At 40.5% G+C, this 16,547-nt stretch overlaps 1 protein-coding gene across 2 annotated transcripts in view; it reads right to left on the bottom strand.

The window, feature by feature from the left end:
* ITGAV (integrin subunit alpha V) overlaps window positions 1–16,547 on the bottom strand; it is a 94,090-nt gene that overhangs the window by 72,035 nt on the left and 5,508 nt on the right. The window contains exon 2 of one of the 2 annotated variants that reach the window (XM_014784671.2): window positions 10,535–10,662. In XM_014784671.2, coding sequence (XP_014640157.1) covers window positions 10,535–10,662 — 128 coding nt within the window. Of the gene's footprint in view, window positions 1–10,534; window positions 10,666–16,547 lie in introns of both variants that reach the window. The other variant, XM_004426711.3, reaches the window with a different exon arrangement.

Here is a 16,547-nt window from a genome sequence, read left to right as displayed (position 1 = left end):
TCTAGTTAAGAATATCCACAATTATCTTTATTTCTTTCCTTTTCCGTAATTACTCACTTCCCCACAGCTGCAATATGGGCATGATACAACCAACCCTTTCTTCACTTGTATATTGCTTCACTGTTTACAAAGTACCTTCATAGACATTATCTCATTTGACCCACATGACAACCCTGAGGGGTAGGTATTATGTTTATTTGACAATGGGAAAAATTGAGGCTAGTAAACTTCAGTCACTGGCCCAAGGTCACACGGAGTGCGTGGCAGAGCCTGAATTTGGGCCTGGATCTTCTAAGCCTGATTCGCATTCCTCATAACCACAGAGCCGAGACAAAAGGAACGAGAGGGAACAAGGCCTACTTACCTAAGCATTGTTCTTGCCCTAAAGTAGCTTGTAGTATAACCAATAGCAAACAACAAAATATATAAAAGGGCACTGCAGAAACAGAATAATGCCCCTTCCCCACCACCACCACCCAAAGATGTCCAGGTCCTAATCGTCAAAAACTTACATGCGAATATGTGACCTTATATGGCTAAAGAGACTTTGCAAATGTGATTAAATTAAGGACCTTGAAATGGAAGGTTACTCTAGATTATCTCAGGAGGCCCAAGGTAATCACAACAGCGAGGCAGAAGAGTTACTGTCAGAGTGACGTAGCCTGAGAAAGAGTGACCAGCCACTGCTGGCTTTTAAGATGGAGGAAGCGGCCACACGCTGAGGAATGTGGGTGGCCTCTAGAAGCTGGAAAAGGCAAGAACACGGTTCTTTCGTAGTGCCTCCAGAAGTTATGCAGCACTGCAGATGCCTTGACTTTAGCCCAGTGAGACCCATTTTGACATCTGACTTTCAGAACTGAAGATATTAAATTTGTGTTGTTTTTAAGCCACCAAGTTTACAGGAACTTGTTACAACAGCAATAAGAAACTGATTCAGGCATGAAGACAAAGTTGAGATAATAGACTACCCCTTGCCTGCTACATGCTTATTCCCCATATTATTTTGCATCCCAATATAATACAGTTTGGGAATATTTTTACTTCCTAAAATACACAGATCATTAATCCTAAAACTAAATCATATGTTAATCTTTGCTTAAATTCTACTTTTCCACATCCACATTCGATAAATTGTCTTTTCTACATATCAATCCTCCTAGTGTAAAACAAACAAATCATATCCCAAAATGACCTTTTCATTTTCACTAATTCCACAATGCTTCCAAGTTAATATTATTCTGTCAATTTAGGGAAACATCAGTTTTCAGCCATTATGCAGACCTTGGTTAAAACCTACAAATTGTGTGGTGTCACTAGATGAAAGGGTTTAAATATCCAAGAGGGAAACTACTATCTCATGGCAAATTGTAATATTCCCATCACTATACAAACATGTAAAATTAGACAGTAGGCATTCCTTTTTCCTCCTAGTTGTGGCTTTGTTTACATATTATGTCAAGAAAACCAGCAGGAAAAAGAAAACAAGCAAGAGTCAACAGTTTGAAAGAAAATTAACAGCTAGCACGTTTCGGAGCTAAATTTCACAAATCCAAGAGAGAGTAAATTTTAGACCGAGGTTTCTTTTTGTTCCTGCAGGCTCACTAATGCATAAACATCATTCAAAAAGATCAAAGCAGCAAGTAAGCTTGCCATCTTGGATTGAATTTTCTACTATATTAAACTTTTCATCACAGAACCCTATATTTGCCCTTAATTGTTTAAAAGAGAATTGTGTAACCTGTATAATTCTACCAAAAATAACGACTAGGAAAATTAACAGATTGTGTACTGAAAGTGTCATTTTCTCTGGAATATTCATGTCAAATCTACTCAGCAGGGCCCGGAACCAAGGACACTAGATCCATCCGCTGAGCTCCAGACCCTTTCATTTTTAATACAATGCTCTGTGTCTGTCAGGCTGTGTGGTGAATTTATTTGGTTAGACTGCTAGTTTAGAGTAACTTACTAAAATTAATTTAGATCCTTCCTCAGCTTACTTTAGTTTCATTTCTCATCATGCCCTCAACGCCTCACTGCCCTCACTCTACACATACAAACCTTACACTCACATATAGACACATATATATATGAGCGTGACAAGGAATTACTTGATTCTCATTCATAAGCATCTTTTACTAATCTATGCACATACTGTTTCCTCTCCCTAGAACTCTCTTCCACATTTGGTCAACTCCATCTCATTTTTCATTAGCTAGCTCAAAGGTCACCAACCAATCTGGGAAGGCTTCCTCAAAGGCAGAGTTAGATACTTTCCAGTTATGCCTCTTTTATTTTGGTATAAATCTATTTGAATTTATACCAGAATTAAAGTGAAATAAATTTAGATTAGTCTTCCAAACATATTTTTAAAATCTGCCCTCTTCCCCCAGTACACAAAATCATGCCCTGGGGTAGGAAGGAAAGCCAAAAGATCATCTTTCTTCTTTAAAAGCTAGAAACTAAGTGTTATGCTATCTTAAAACCAAAATCCAGACTGTCTTCCTCAGCTACCACTATACATCTTAATGCAGGTGACAAGCCGCAGCGAAATGGCCTTCTAATAAATTATACACTGTCTAATATCTAGGCATATCTTTGGTAAACACTGAAAGTAAAATTAGTCCATGAATTATATTGACCAGTAATAGATACACCTTGTATTCGTAAAGAATGTTTTCTTTTTATTACTTTGTTTTCTAACCAAAAAGAGAAAGACTTCTCTGATTCCTATTCTTTATCCTCTTTTGAAGGACCCTAAGTTTTAGTTCCCTATACAAGCTCATAATCTCTCATTTCTTAATCGGGTGAGACAAGACAGGCTTTCCCTGACTTTCACAGGCATAAGACTTAGACTCAGCCAATCAGATACCACCACAAAAGCTTCTTTTTTTTATTTTTTTTGTGAGGAAGATTAGCCCTGAGCTAACATCTGTGCCCCTCTTCCTCTACTTTATATGTGGGACGCCTGCCACACCCAGCATGGCTTAGTTAGGCGGTGCATAGGTCCACACCCAGAATCCGAACCCGTGAACCCCTGCCGCCAAAGCAGTGCACACAAACTTAACCACTACACCAGTGGGCCAGCCCCCCACAAAAGCTTTGACTCTCTAGCAAGTGATGCAGAGGCAGGGATGGGTAAGAATTATTCTCATGATGTTGTCCCACAGTCAGCAACAGCAATTCCAGTTCAGAAAAACCCAGCACTAACAGTTCTGTTAGCTTCTCTTGGTTCCTGCTCATTTTTCAGAAAACTGATGACTTAGCAATATACTTTCAATAAATTCCAGTTCAGCTAAACTTAACCACAGTCTGTTTTTATTGCTTTTCACGAAAAACCCAACACCCATGTGCAATATACACACATATGCAACCTACCCCCCATGCCAGGGACTTCTCCGTATACTAGCACACAATGGTGAGCAGAAATAAATTTGTTCCCTGCTTTGGAGAGCTTACAGTCTAGTCAGGAAAACAAACATATCATAAGATAACCAGAAAAAAAAGAAAATCAACGTAAATTTCAGCTTAATGAAAAAAAGAGCTGTACTCAGTGCACTAAGACTGCCTGTATAGCAGAACCTGACCAAAAGGAAGAGGAGGGAAATGGCAAAGGACCATTCACAATACACTATTTAACACCAACCATTTATAGCATCTCCAAAAAGCACCTGACTATAAAAATTTTTATTGTGATTCTGGAGCTAGCTGAGGTGTGTTCTTTTTACAGGAAGGGATAAAGTCACTATCCTGTTTTTTGTAGGGAGAATCAGCCCAAGAAACAAATGAGCCTGAAGTACTTCCTACAGTTACAAACTTCAAATGTTGATGCAACAACCAACATGGGAGCTTCTCAAGGCTCAGCTAAACTTGCAGACTCACAAAACTACCCAAGGCCACACGTAGCACCAGTCTATTCAGAGGATACGGGACAGAAGCAGACACACCTCCCTGAGGAGAGTCCTAACACGAAAGTCCCTGTGCAGCAGGACACGCAGCTGTCCAGAGCTCTTCTCTTCGCCTCACCAGGTGACAACTCAGGTATGAAGAAATGAGATCTGGTGGGTAAAGGAGCTACCCTGGCTTCAAAGCCTCACACCCCGTAGGACTGGTATCTCTTGTAGTGACTCCATAGCCATTTCTTTCAGAGTTCCCGTGAAGAACATGTCAGCTATTAGAGTCACTGTACTCAGGGAATCCAAAGCTGGGGCATCTCCATCAGGTATTTACAGCCTATTTATATTTCTCCCAGTCTAAATGCAATTTACCAACCAGGGCCCATTTTTAGCATAAGCAATGATATGTAGTCACTTAGCCACTCAGGACCCAGTACAATAGAACAAGAAACTTAACAGAAGATCAAATTGGCATGTAGAATAGAAAAGGGTTTTAATAGCCATTTTCCAACAGCTGACTACTGATAATATCCAATTTTAATGTCCCTATATGTATTATTCAGTTAGGCTGCATTATGCTGTAGTAACAAGCATCCACAAAATCTATTAGTCAAAAATAACAGAGGATTATTTTGTACACATACATTGTGGGTCAGTACAAGTCTATGCTTCAGGTCTTCCTCACTCAGGGACCCAGGCTGATGGAGGTTCTACAAACTATCACTACTCACTATGGCATCTCCTAAGGGGAGAGGCAGAACAATGCCCCAACTCCTAAACCCTTCTACCCACAAGTGACACACTTCTGCTCATGTTTTATTGGCTAGAAAAACTCACATGGGCATACCTAAATTCAAGGGTTTCACCAAAGTTTTAGAAACATGATACTGATGAACAGTTGTAATATCTACCACATCATATAAATCAGAGCTAACTTAAATTAAATAATTTTATAAATTTTATTTCCCAAGTATTAAAACATGAGGATGGAGCCCTTTTAAGCATTAAAGTCTCTTCTAGACTCAGACACACAATAAAATAAAGCAGAGAAACTAACTAATTTAAACTTCATGATCACCCCAGGAATGTATTATAGCATGTGGAAAGGTAGGTAATTTTCCCACGGTAACACTGGGAAAATGACAAAGCCTGGATTTGAACCCAAGTCTGTCTGACTCAAGGCCTATTTCCTTTTCATGACACCGTGATACACAGCAAATACGGAGTGAGTGAAGAAAGAAGAGGCAAAGGGCAAACTCCACAAAAGTATCAAGAAGGTTAGGAGGAATAAGGGCACATGATAACTTCAGACAGACAAAGAGCAGAGACTTGAAACAAGGAAGCAACGGTCGACGCGGTGAACCGTAAAAGAGAAGTTCAATGAGGGAGCACAAGTGTCCACTGAAGTGCCTGCCACTAACGATTAGGGCCATCGCTGGGCTGGGGTTTGGTAGCTGTCAGATTGAGGTGGTTGAATACGGGAAGTAATGAGAGGCACAGTATTCAATATCCTGGATGTGAAGAAAAGGAGAAAGGAAAATGACTAAGAGAAGACACCTCTTCACGGGAAAGCTGTTTTGATTAGTTTTTCAGGCAGAAAAAATTTAAGCATGTTTGAAAAGCCTAAATAAAAAAAAAAAAAAAAAGGAAAAGGGCAAATGTACAGCAGAGACATAGAGATAAATGAAGGAACAGGCAGGGTCCCAGAGAAGTGAGCACATAACAACAATATAAAATGGCTTAAATTGACTGAGCTGTTGCAATGCACCAGTCCCTGTACTAAGCACTTGTATGTCTTAACCAGCATATAAGTCAACCTACTCAGTTGAACACATACCTATGGAGCAGGTTTGATGAGGACACTGCACCTGGGAGATGGTGGCGGTAACCTGACAGCCACCTGTGCGAGTCAAGCAGCTGGTAAGTGGCAGGGCCGGGGTCTGAGCCCCAGGCAGTCTGCCTCCAGAAACCATATTTATCCGCTCAGCTGCCATCTCCCTTGACACAAGCCCCAATGAGGCAAAGAGAGAAAAGCCACGATCTCCCTCGAGACGATGGAAAAGATAAAAGACCTCTGTGGCGCAGAGATGTTTCCGTGTTTGGGCTATGATGGGGTGAGAGCTCCTCGGGACAGAGGTGTGAGGACAGCTCAGGAGGATGCTGGAGGTTGTAAGCACTTCTTCCATAAAGTCAAAACACAGTCTAATGGTGCTGTTGCAGATATATATTTTCAGGACTAAACTACTGAAATCTATATTGTCCTCTTTTCTTAAATTCAAGCTATTTGAATAAAATTTCTAATTTAAAAAATGAAATCTTAATTTGTATATTCTTTTCATAAGTCTCAGAAGTTATACAAAATGATTACAGAAACGTCAGCAAGGACAAAAGAGAACATATTTGTACATGCATAACTAAAGGACTTCAGTCATTTCTTCACTATAGAAAAAGCTCTGATGACTCATTCACTCATTCACCTATTCAATTTATTGGCACCAACTTGTGCCAGGCACGAGGCATTGTTCTAGGCCCTGGGGTTTCAGCTGTGAACAAAACACATAAAAACTATCCTAATGGAACATACACCCTCACTGAGAGAAAGAGACAGTAACTAAAAATAAATCACTTATACAGCAATGTGAGTACTGCAGGGAAAAACACAGCAGAGAAGAGTTTGGAAGCACTTGGGGAAAGGGGAACTGCAGTTTTAAATAAGATGGTCAGGGCATCACTGAGAGGATGATGTTGGAGCAATTCTCGAAGCTGGTGGTGAGGGGTACCCAGGGTACATTTGGGGAAACAACGTTCCAGGCAGAGGAAACAGCCCAGGCAAAGGTGAGGTGGGAATGTGCCTACGGTTTACAAGCCGCTGCAAAAAGACCCAGAGAGGCTGGAAGAGAGGGAAGCAGGGGAAACTAGAAGATGAAGGTAAAGACAAAACACTGGGCTGGCATACTGAGTCCTCTCGGCTATTGTGACATATATGAGGAGATATTAGCGGAATTTAGGCTGGAGTGTTATGATCTGAATATTTTAAAAGAATCACTCTGGGCCAGCCAGGTGGTGTAGTGGTTAAGTTCAGCACACTCTGCTTTGGCAGTCCGGGTTGGTGGGTTCGGATCTGGGGACAAACCAACACCACTCATCAAGCCATGCTGTGGCGGCAACCCACGTACAAAACAGAGGAAGACGGGCACAGATGTTAGCTCAGGGCCACTCTTCCTCAAGTAAAAAGGAAGATCAGCAACAGGTGTTAGCTCAGGGCCAATCTTCCTCACCAGAAGAAAAAAAAAAAGAATCACTCTGGCTGCTGTAGAGAATCAACAATCAGGGTACCCAGGGCAGAAGTGGGGAGAACAGTGAGGAGGTGTGCCGGCTCTCTTCCAACTACCCCTCCAACGCTCCTCTCTACCGTTCTCCACCCCGCTCTCTGCCCAGGACGCTGACCAGTATGAACTCACGGACTGCCCTGCCCGCTGGCTCCCAACTGCATTCAGCCAGTGAGAGGCACGCACAGAGGATCAAAGAGAGGCAGCAGAGTGAGGTCAGGGTTTATTCCCTTGCTCCTCCCTTCCGGTCACTTTGGGCTGGCTACTGCCCTCTGACAACAGCCACAGCTCCTGTCACGTGGTGCTCTCCACTTGTCTGGATTCTGGTAACTGCTCCCTTCCCCTTCTCCCTTCAGGCCTGGAGGCCGAATTTTAACTAGTGCCCAGGTACTACCATTCCCTGAGACCCTCCACAATCCTTTGTAAATAGTTTGTTTACTAAAAACTAGGCAAACTATCGCAATTTAAGCATGCCATCTGTGTCCCGGCAGCACCCTTGCTAATTCAGGAATCTAGGGCGACAGTCCAGGTGGCTTGGACCTGGATGTCAGCAGTGGAATGAGGAGAAGCAGTTAGATTCTGACTTGCTGACAGATTTGATGTTAAGCATGACTCCAGATTTTGGCCTAAGCAACTGAAAGGATGGAGTGCCATCAAATGAGATTCATTTTTTATGTTCACAAATCAATAGGAAATATGTGCAAATACATTAAAAGTAGCTCACAGGAAAGAAATACTAGGGGTTATAAACAAATGAGAAGATACTTAGTCTTACTGTTAACTGAAGGAATGCAAATTAATCTAACAATATAAAACTATAAGAAAATAAGATATATATTATATATATACATAATATATAATAACACTATAACAATATAAAATTGACAAAAATTAAAAATATGGTGATAAATGGTATTGGCATGGGTGTCAGAAAACACAATTGGGGGGGTGTAAACCTTTGTGAAGAATAATTTGCAGTGTCTATCAAAACTTTAAATATACATACACTTTGATCTAAAAATCCCCCACTGGGACTTTATCCTATAGACATACTCACACATTTGCACAAATACCTGTGTATAAGCTTTTCACTATAGCAGTGTTTATAATAACAACAGACTGGAAACAAGCTAAGTGCCCATCAATAGAAAATATTAGTGAAATAAATTGGGCTGTACATACAATAGAATACTATCAGTGATTTGCAAAGAATGAGGTAAATCCATGTATGTCACATGGAAAGATCTATAAGAGATTTACATTGTTAGGTATGGGGGGGTTGTGGGGGGAGTCAGGTGCCTGACAGCATACTTAGTATATTCCTATTTGTGAACTGCCCTTTTTTTAAAGGATATATACATGTGTAGGAATAAGAAAATTCTAGAAGGAGCAAAGAAATTGTTTAGAATAATTGCCTCTGAGCAATCTGATGTAAAGGAGTCCTATTTTTCATTGTATACCCTTTTGGACTGTTCAAAATCTTTCCTACCAGGTGCATATACTATTTTTTCAATAAAGTATTATATAAAGCCAAATTTCAAAAAAAGAACACTAATAAATTATCTTGCACTACATAAAAACCTATGGTGTTGAATACAGAAACATATCTGAACAGTTCAACCTATGAAAACTGAACTACAGTTTCATTTTATGAGTATTCATATTTTGTTAGAAGATACAAATGCCCTGACCCATAATATTCTGAATCACACGTACAGTCAGATGTCGCTTAACAACAGGGATACGTGTTGAGAAATGCATTGTTAGGCGATTTCGTCATTGTGTGACCATCATAGAGTGTACTTACACAAACCTAGATGGTACAGCCTACTACACATCTAGGCTATATGGTACTAATCTTATGGGACCACCGTCATACATGCAGTCTGTCATTGACCAAAATGTCATTATGCGACGCATGACTGTATTTCTCCATTTGTGGTAAAACTGAGCTTATTTCCATACTCGGGGTTTTCCAAATGTCAGCCATATATGGAAAAACAATAGGGTTTAAGGTAGATGGTTTCAAATGGAAAAAAACAAACATGTGATCTGATTCCTATAAGAGTTGGCTTAATGACTGACACTCATTCTGGCCCTGATCACGATGTCAAATGGAACAGTCCGCATCATAGTTCCTGTTTCATGAAATTATAATTCCCAGAATGAATACATTTTAGAACTAGCAGGAAATAACAAATGGAAATAAGGATTAATTTTCTTCAGGCTGATCTTAAAATATTCCGTCAAAGCCAGCAAATCAGAATCGTTAAAAAAATTTGTACCTATTGTACCAGAAGAATGTCACACTATTTGAGGATGCTCTAAGCTTTCACAAATATACATAAATATACCAATACAAACGTGTACAGGATAATGTATATTTTATTTCACTGATGTAAATGTAAAACTTACGTTATATCTTATTTCCCATCTTCCTTATGCAATTTTTCTCCTTACTACCACAATCCTGACACTGCAATTTGTCACTCTAGATAAAATTCTAATGTTTTCAGAACCATTACACATAATTTTCCCAAGAAATTTTGGATAATGATTTTTTAAAAGTCAACCAAATCTACATGAATACAAAAGATTCCTCAACTGGTTTTGTTAGCACAACCCCAGGCTTAGATATATTCATGATCAGAAAGCTGATCTTCTACAGTTGTCAGTGAATCATGCTTTAATTTTGCTGACAAAGAAAGGACAAAAAGCCTTGCTACGAGCTCCCTCTTCTCAGCAGAGGTGCAAAAACATCTTAAAAGATTTTCCCCAGATTTCTGCAGACTGACGCTATCAGTTTAAAGTTGAAGATGTCCAAAGCAATGGAAACCCAATGTATTTTTCTTTTTTTGTGTGAGGAAGACCAGCCCTGAGCTAACATCTGATGCCAATCCTCCTCTTTTTGCTGAGGAAGACTGGCCCTGGGCTAACATCCATGTGCATCTTCCTCCACTGTATATGGGACGCCGCCACAGCATGGCCTGACAAGTGGTGCATCGGTGCACGCCTGGGATCCGAACCCGCACCGCCAGCAGTGGAGTGAGCGCACTTAACCGATACACCACAGGGCCGGCCCCCAACACAATGTATTTTTAAAGCTTTTATATGCCACAAAATTGTAGGAAAAAATCATATAGTAAATCATTTGTCTTCATACAACTTTCTCTGGGGATCTGAAGTGCTTATGTACATTATTTATTAAATTTTTACATTTAAGCCAAAGCAAGTGCTTTCAAAATTAAATGATACTAAAAAAAAAATCAAGTGACATAAAATAAGACAAAGGGCCATCACATCAACGTTTACCTGTGGCATCGAATTCAATTGGCTGACAGCCCCGGTGAGAAGACCAGTCACACTTTAGGACTTGCCCTCCTTCCACAATCCCAGGCTGGGTAGTGTTTGCTTTGGGGGCTCCCACCAGAAGAAACATCCTGCTAAAAGACAAAAGGAAAGACAAGATTTTAAATGGCACAAATTATAAACAATATCTTATGATTTAGGAAGAGCATTCTCTGGATATTATCCACAAATATTTTTTAAAAACCATTCACTGAGGGCATAATCTTCGTTATTCATTTGGTGCTCTCTTACATGCATACATTATCCAACATGGTTTATTCCTCCTAACAGCATATTGTAAGGCAACCTCAGGGTTATATGTCATTTAAAAACTTATGCTTGTCAAATTTAAATATGGACAGCTTATTATTTGTCAATTATATCTCAATAAAGGTATTTTTTTTTTTTTTTAAAGATTTTATTTTTTCCCCCCAAAGCCCCAGTAGATAGTTGTATGTCATAGCTGCACATCCTTCTAGTTGCTGTATGTGGGACTCGGCCTCAGGATGGACGGAGAAGTGGTGCCTCGATGCGCACCCGGGATCCGAACCCGGGCCACCAGCATTGCAGCGCGCGCACTTAACCACCAAGCCACAGGGCCGGCCCTCAATAAAGGTATTAAAAAATATATGCTGGATAGAGTCAGAGAAGTTTTTTGATTTTTGTTTTTTGTTGTGTTTTTTTTTTTTTTTTGTAGTTTGCTATACACTTTCTATATCCTGAATGCTGAATGAAAAAAAATTATTCTAAAGTATGGTAGTTCTAGGGCCGGCCCCATGGGTTAGTGGTTAATTGCGCGCGCTCCGCTGCTGGCGGCCCGGGTTCGGATCCCGGGGGCGCACCGAGGCACCGCTTCTCCGGCCATGCTGAGGCTGCGTCCCACATACAGCAACTAGAAGGCTGTGCAACTATGACATACAACTATCTACTGGGGCTTTGGGGGAAAAAATAAAATAAAATAATTTAAAAAATAAAAAAATAAAGTATGCTAGTTCTAAATATTACCATTTTTCCATTTGGAAAACTTATCCTATTCTAGAACTACTGTACCTCACTTTTTTTTTTTTTTTTTTAAATAAATGACTAACAAATTTCTCTTCACAAAATTAATCTAGTCAATCCCTGGTCAAAGAATAGGATAACTATTCAATTTCTTATCAGGGTAAAATTAGGGGAAGATAAAATAGTCGGGAGTCAAATTTTTAAGTACAAGAGGTCTTTTCTTTGGTTCTTTACTACTCATTCAGAAAAAGATATGGATTATCTCCTCTACATAAGGCACAGTGCTGGGCACCAGAGATACCAGGATGAATAAGACAAGCTTGGTTCCTGCTCTTAGGGGGGCTTACATTCCCTTGAGGAAGAGGACGAGAAACTAGCCAAGAAAGAAATCACTCACTGTTACAAGTGCTATGAAAGAACTCAACAATTGGCTGAAAGAGAGTATTTGAGAACAGGGAGGGGAGACCTTTAGGTAAAGGGTACCTCTAAGGAATGGAGGAGAGAGACTTCCCTTAGATAAAGGGAAGTCTAAGGAAGTTATCTTTAACGAATGGGGAGGAGAGACCTCTTTTAGATAAAGTAGCAAGGGGACTGTAAGTAAATTGAGATGTACAGGATTAGAAGGAGGTCGCCAAGGAGTGTTTGTGTGCTGGGGGTGTGGTGAGAGGGGAGAAAGGTGGGATAAGGGGTGGGATGAAGAGGTGGATGGGAGCACCCCAAGCAGAGGTACACCCTAGGCAGGAAAGAGCCTGGTCCCCAAGACTTACAAGAAAAGAGGTGTGGCTGACGCAGGAGGGCAAGCTGGGAATGGCAGAGGATAAATTTGGGGAAGATTAAAGAATGTCACCTAGGTTTTGTTCTGGAGTGCATGGATGGGAGAACCATTTACTTTGCTAGAAAAACCTAGAGAGAAGGGAAGCAGGAAGCAGATTAAGTATTTACAGGAAAACCAAGAATTCAGTTCTCAATACATTAGTCTGAAATATCTGTGCGACACCTAATTGGCCTTCTAGAGCTCTGAGGAGAGTTCTGCCATAAAGATAATGTGTTGAGAATGTCAACACTCAGGGAGAAGCTTCAGAGAGAAGAGGACCAGAGAGTGAGCTCTGAGAGGCAACAACATTTAAGAGTCAGGTAGAGAAAGAGGATAAAGTAAAAGAGACTGAGAAGAAACTGACTGAAATATAGGAGAAGAAAGTGGGCTGCCATTAGACACAAAAGGCCCTCGATAAATGCTATCGCCATTACCATTTCATTTCCTCATTACACACTGTCACTTAAATTCTTCTAATAGAGGAAACATGTACAACTGCATTTCACTTTTTTGTGCAATTATGAACAAACCTACATCTTAAATACGGAATACATTCATTTTACTTTTATTTGTCAATTTCAATTTCATTCCTTCTGGGTGGTATCTGCCAAATTACATTTAGACTAGTCAAGAGCTGGCTGCGTGAATTGCCAGGTTACAGGAATCCTGCTCTCTGACACTTATCTGAAAACTCCGTACTCAAAATAAAGAAAAAACTCCCAACCAAACCACACCCTGTGTAATAAAGCTTTATGCAGTCATATTTGGCATCAGTAAAACACCAACGCTAACTCTCTCATCACAGCCAAATGACTCTGGGTAAAAAATCAACTTAGTTTTCATTCAGCAAGAAGTTTTTATAAGAAAAAAAGTTAGGCTACGGATAAGAGAGCAGCTCATCGTCATCAACCCCTCCTTTTCTACAGGAGAGCTGGGTAACAGCTAAATTATATATATACATACATATGAAATTTTTCATTTCAACAGGTAAAAAATTTGACCACAAAACTTCGCCCTTCGGGCCGGCCCCGTGGCTTAGCGGTTAAGTGTGCGTGCTCCGCTACTGGCGGCCCGGGGTTCGGATCCCGGGTGCGCACCAACGCACCGCTTCTCCTGCCATGCTGAGGCCGCGTCCCACATACAGCAACTAGAAGGATGTGCAACTATGACATACAACTATCTACTGGGGCTTTGCAAAAAGGAGGAGGATTGGCAATAGATGTTAGCTCAGAGCCGGTCTTCCTCAGCAAAAAGAGGAGGATTAGCACATATGTTAGCTCAGGGCTGATCCTCCTCACAAAAAAATAAAAAATAAAAAAAAATAAAAAACAACAACTTCGCCCTTCATCTGAATTAAGTTATTTTTGAGGACATGATGGGGAAAAAGAATATTTCAGATAAGTGTAGTTTTCAGGGTCTACACCTGAAAAGGCACAGGGCCATTCCTGCAATGGGCCTAATGAGCATAACACAAGCACAGGTATACCTACGATTTTAGTGGTGTGGATAATGGCCAAGTTCTAGGACATCAGGACAGGAGAGCCAGTTCTCAGAATCTGTCTAGAAACCTATAAGCAAAACTAATTTCTAGACTGTCATCACATAGCACATTACACAAAATTTTATAATTTTTTGTCAAAGCTATTCTTCCCACTTTACAATAAATTGCCTCCTTGAACAAAGGGGACTCTAATTTATCTTTGTACCTGCCACATAATAAGCGCTCAAGGAAGGAAACTGACAGCTGAGTAGCAAGTAAATTCGATAGCAATAGGTCATTTTTTTTTTTTTTTGTGAGGAAGATCAGCCCTGAGCTAACATCCGTGCTAATCCTTCTCTTTTTGTTGAGGAAGACGGTCTCTGAGCTAACATCTATTGCCAATCCTCCTCCTCCCCTCCCCAAAGCCCCAGTAGATAGTTGTATGTCATAGTTGCACATCCTTCTAGTTGCTGTATGTGGGACGCGGCCTCAGCATGGCTCGAGAAGCGGTGCGTCGGTGCGCGCCTGGGATCTGAACCCGGGCCGCCAGTAGCAGAGCTCACGCACTCAACTGCTAAGCCACGGGGCTGGCCCAGATAGCAATAGATCTTAATCTTAAAATAGCCATATAGTGAGGCCAGCCCGGTGGCGTAGTGGTTAAGTCCACGTGCTCCGCTTCAGCAGCCCAGGGTTCGCAGGTTCAGATCCCCGACGTGGACCTACGTACCGCTTTGATAATCAAGCCATGCTGTGGCAGGTGTCCCACATATAAAGTAGAGGAAGATGGGCACAGATGTTAGCCCAGGGCCAATCTTCGGCAGCAAAAAGAGGAGGATTGACAACAGATGTTAGCTCAGGGCTAATCTTCCTCACACACACCAAAAAATAGCCATCTAGTATAAATAAGCCATTTCCACTGTCCCCAACCCCTCTAGAACACAGAAATCCCTTCTATTAAACATCCAATTATCTAAATTATCCTTAAAATAATTTCTTTATTTTGGATTTCAGATACTTTCTTTACTTGGCACTGTAAGACAGAGAGGACTGGAAAGTTATTAGTGGACTCGGCCTTCAGCAAAGACAGAGAAAAAAGAGCACAGTAGGAGAGTTCTGGATGAAAACGGCCCTCTATTGGCAGCACAGGGCTTTAGTTCCTTGGATAAGACCAGGAACAAGGCTGCTGCTTTTCATGAGACCATTTGCACATCACAGGCATAAAAGGATGGTAATCCGATGTACTAACGTGGGAGTTCATCAAGTTTCCCTAAGCATACCTTCATGTGCAGTCTTGCACACTGGTGAAATGCCACAGAAATGGTAGAATAATATAAAAGGAATGTGTGAGTACTGTCAATTTCTAAATGCTAGATTAATGGGGGAAAAAAGCTGAGGAATACAGTTCTTTGTCTAAAATGTCAACATGATATTTACGCTACTTTTTACGAGTATTATAGAAAGTTTTTAAAAGAGAAAAATGGAGAGATGGAGAAAGTAAAATTGTCTGAGACAAATGTTAAAGTCTTAAGAGGGAGTTGTGTAGAGAAAAATTAAATATTTGTATAGAATAAAGGGTAAAGAATAGTAAAAAGTACTACCTGAGAAAATTAAGGAATATAAAAGCAACACATATAGAAACAAAAGCCTGTTAATGAGTTGGGAGGGTAAATTTCATGTCATGTGTTTTGCCACAATAACAAAAACAAAGCCTGTTAATGAAATGCTTTATAAAAAATTAAATAATTGTTACTCAAAATTCATTTAAGAAGGTGTAATGAATGTTTACAACAGCTTAATTAGAATAAGAGAAGTGACAGACCGGAAAAAAAAAAATTTTTGCAATACAAGCAGCATTGTCTAAGGCACACAGTTTAGGACCAAAGGTTATAATCACCATCTCACAAGTGAGAAAGTCACTTGAAATCTCTGAGCCTGGTTCCTCTTCTATTGAATGGAGATAACAATGCCCACTGTAATCACCTAAAAAACAAATTTGCTGAACATGGATAGTAGATAAAAAGCAAACTTAGAAAATCTGAAAGCATCATAAAAATATAAGATGATAGCATCAGAACTAAAAATAACAATTAACGAAATACTCCCTAATTAAGTAGGAAATATAAAAGTTAAAATCTGTTTTTAAAAGGGCTTTTCCTTCCTCAGTTTTCTGGAAGGGCCATTAATTAACTCAAATACCAGATCTCAAGAGAAAAAAAAAGAGAAGGGTAGAAAACAGTTGGCTTGCATACTTCCTGATAATGGTGGAGACTGGGGAAGATACATAGGGTTGGTTGAGGCGGACAGAGATTTCACTGATTATCAGCCTCAAAAATCTGAAGCCCAGCAACTTAGTTTCACAAGCCTGCAACTTTCTCCTGACAGACTCCATCTCCCTCCAAAAACTATGCCCATGAACAACATCAGGATCCCCATCCCCACCATTCTTTTTAAATGACTTGAGACATTTCCATTAAATGACTTTAAGGGAAAGGGAGGGGGCGGGGAATGAGGGAGAAGGGAGAGAGGGAGGGCAGAATGATGGAGGGAGAGGGAGGGGAGGAGAGGTAGAGGAGAGAGGACCAGGGAGGTGGAAGGAGAGAAAAAGGAGAGACAGGGAGGGAAAGGCAGAGGAAGGGAGTGAGAGACAGACAGACAAGAGGATCAGACACACCAGCCAGGAG

This window comes from Ceratotherium simum, chromosome 9 (assembly GCF_057802395.1).
Source record: "Ceratotherium simum simum isolate JZ-2026a chromosome 9, ASM5780239v1, whole genome shotgun sequence".
Lineage (NCBI taxonomy): Eukaryota > Metazoa > Chordata > Mammalia > Perissodactyla > Rhinocerotidae > Ceratotherium > Ceratotherium simum.
The sequence above is the reverse complement of the archived record's forward strand: the minus strand, read 5'-3'. Positions and strand labels throughout refer to the sequence as shown.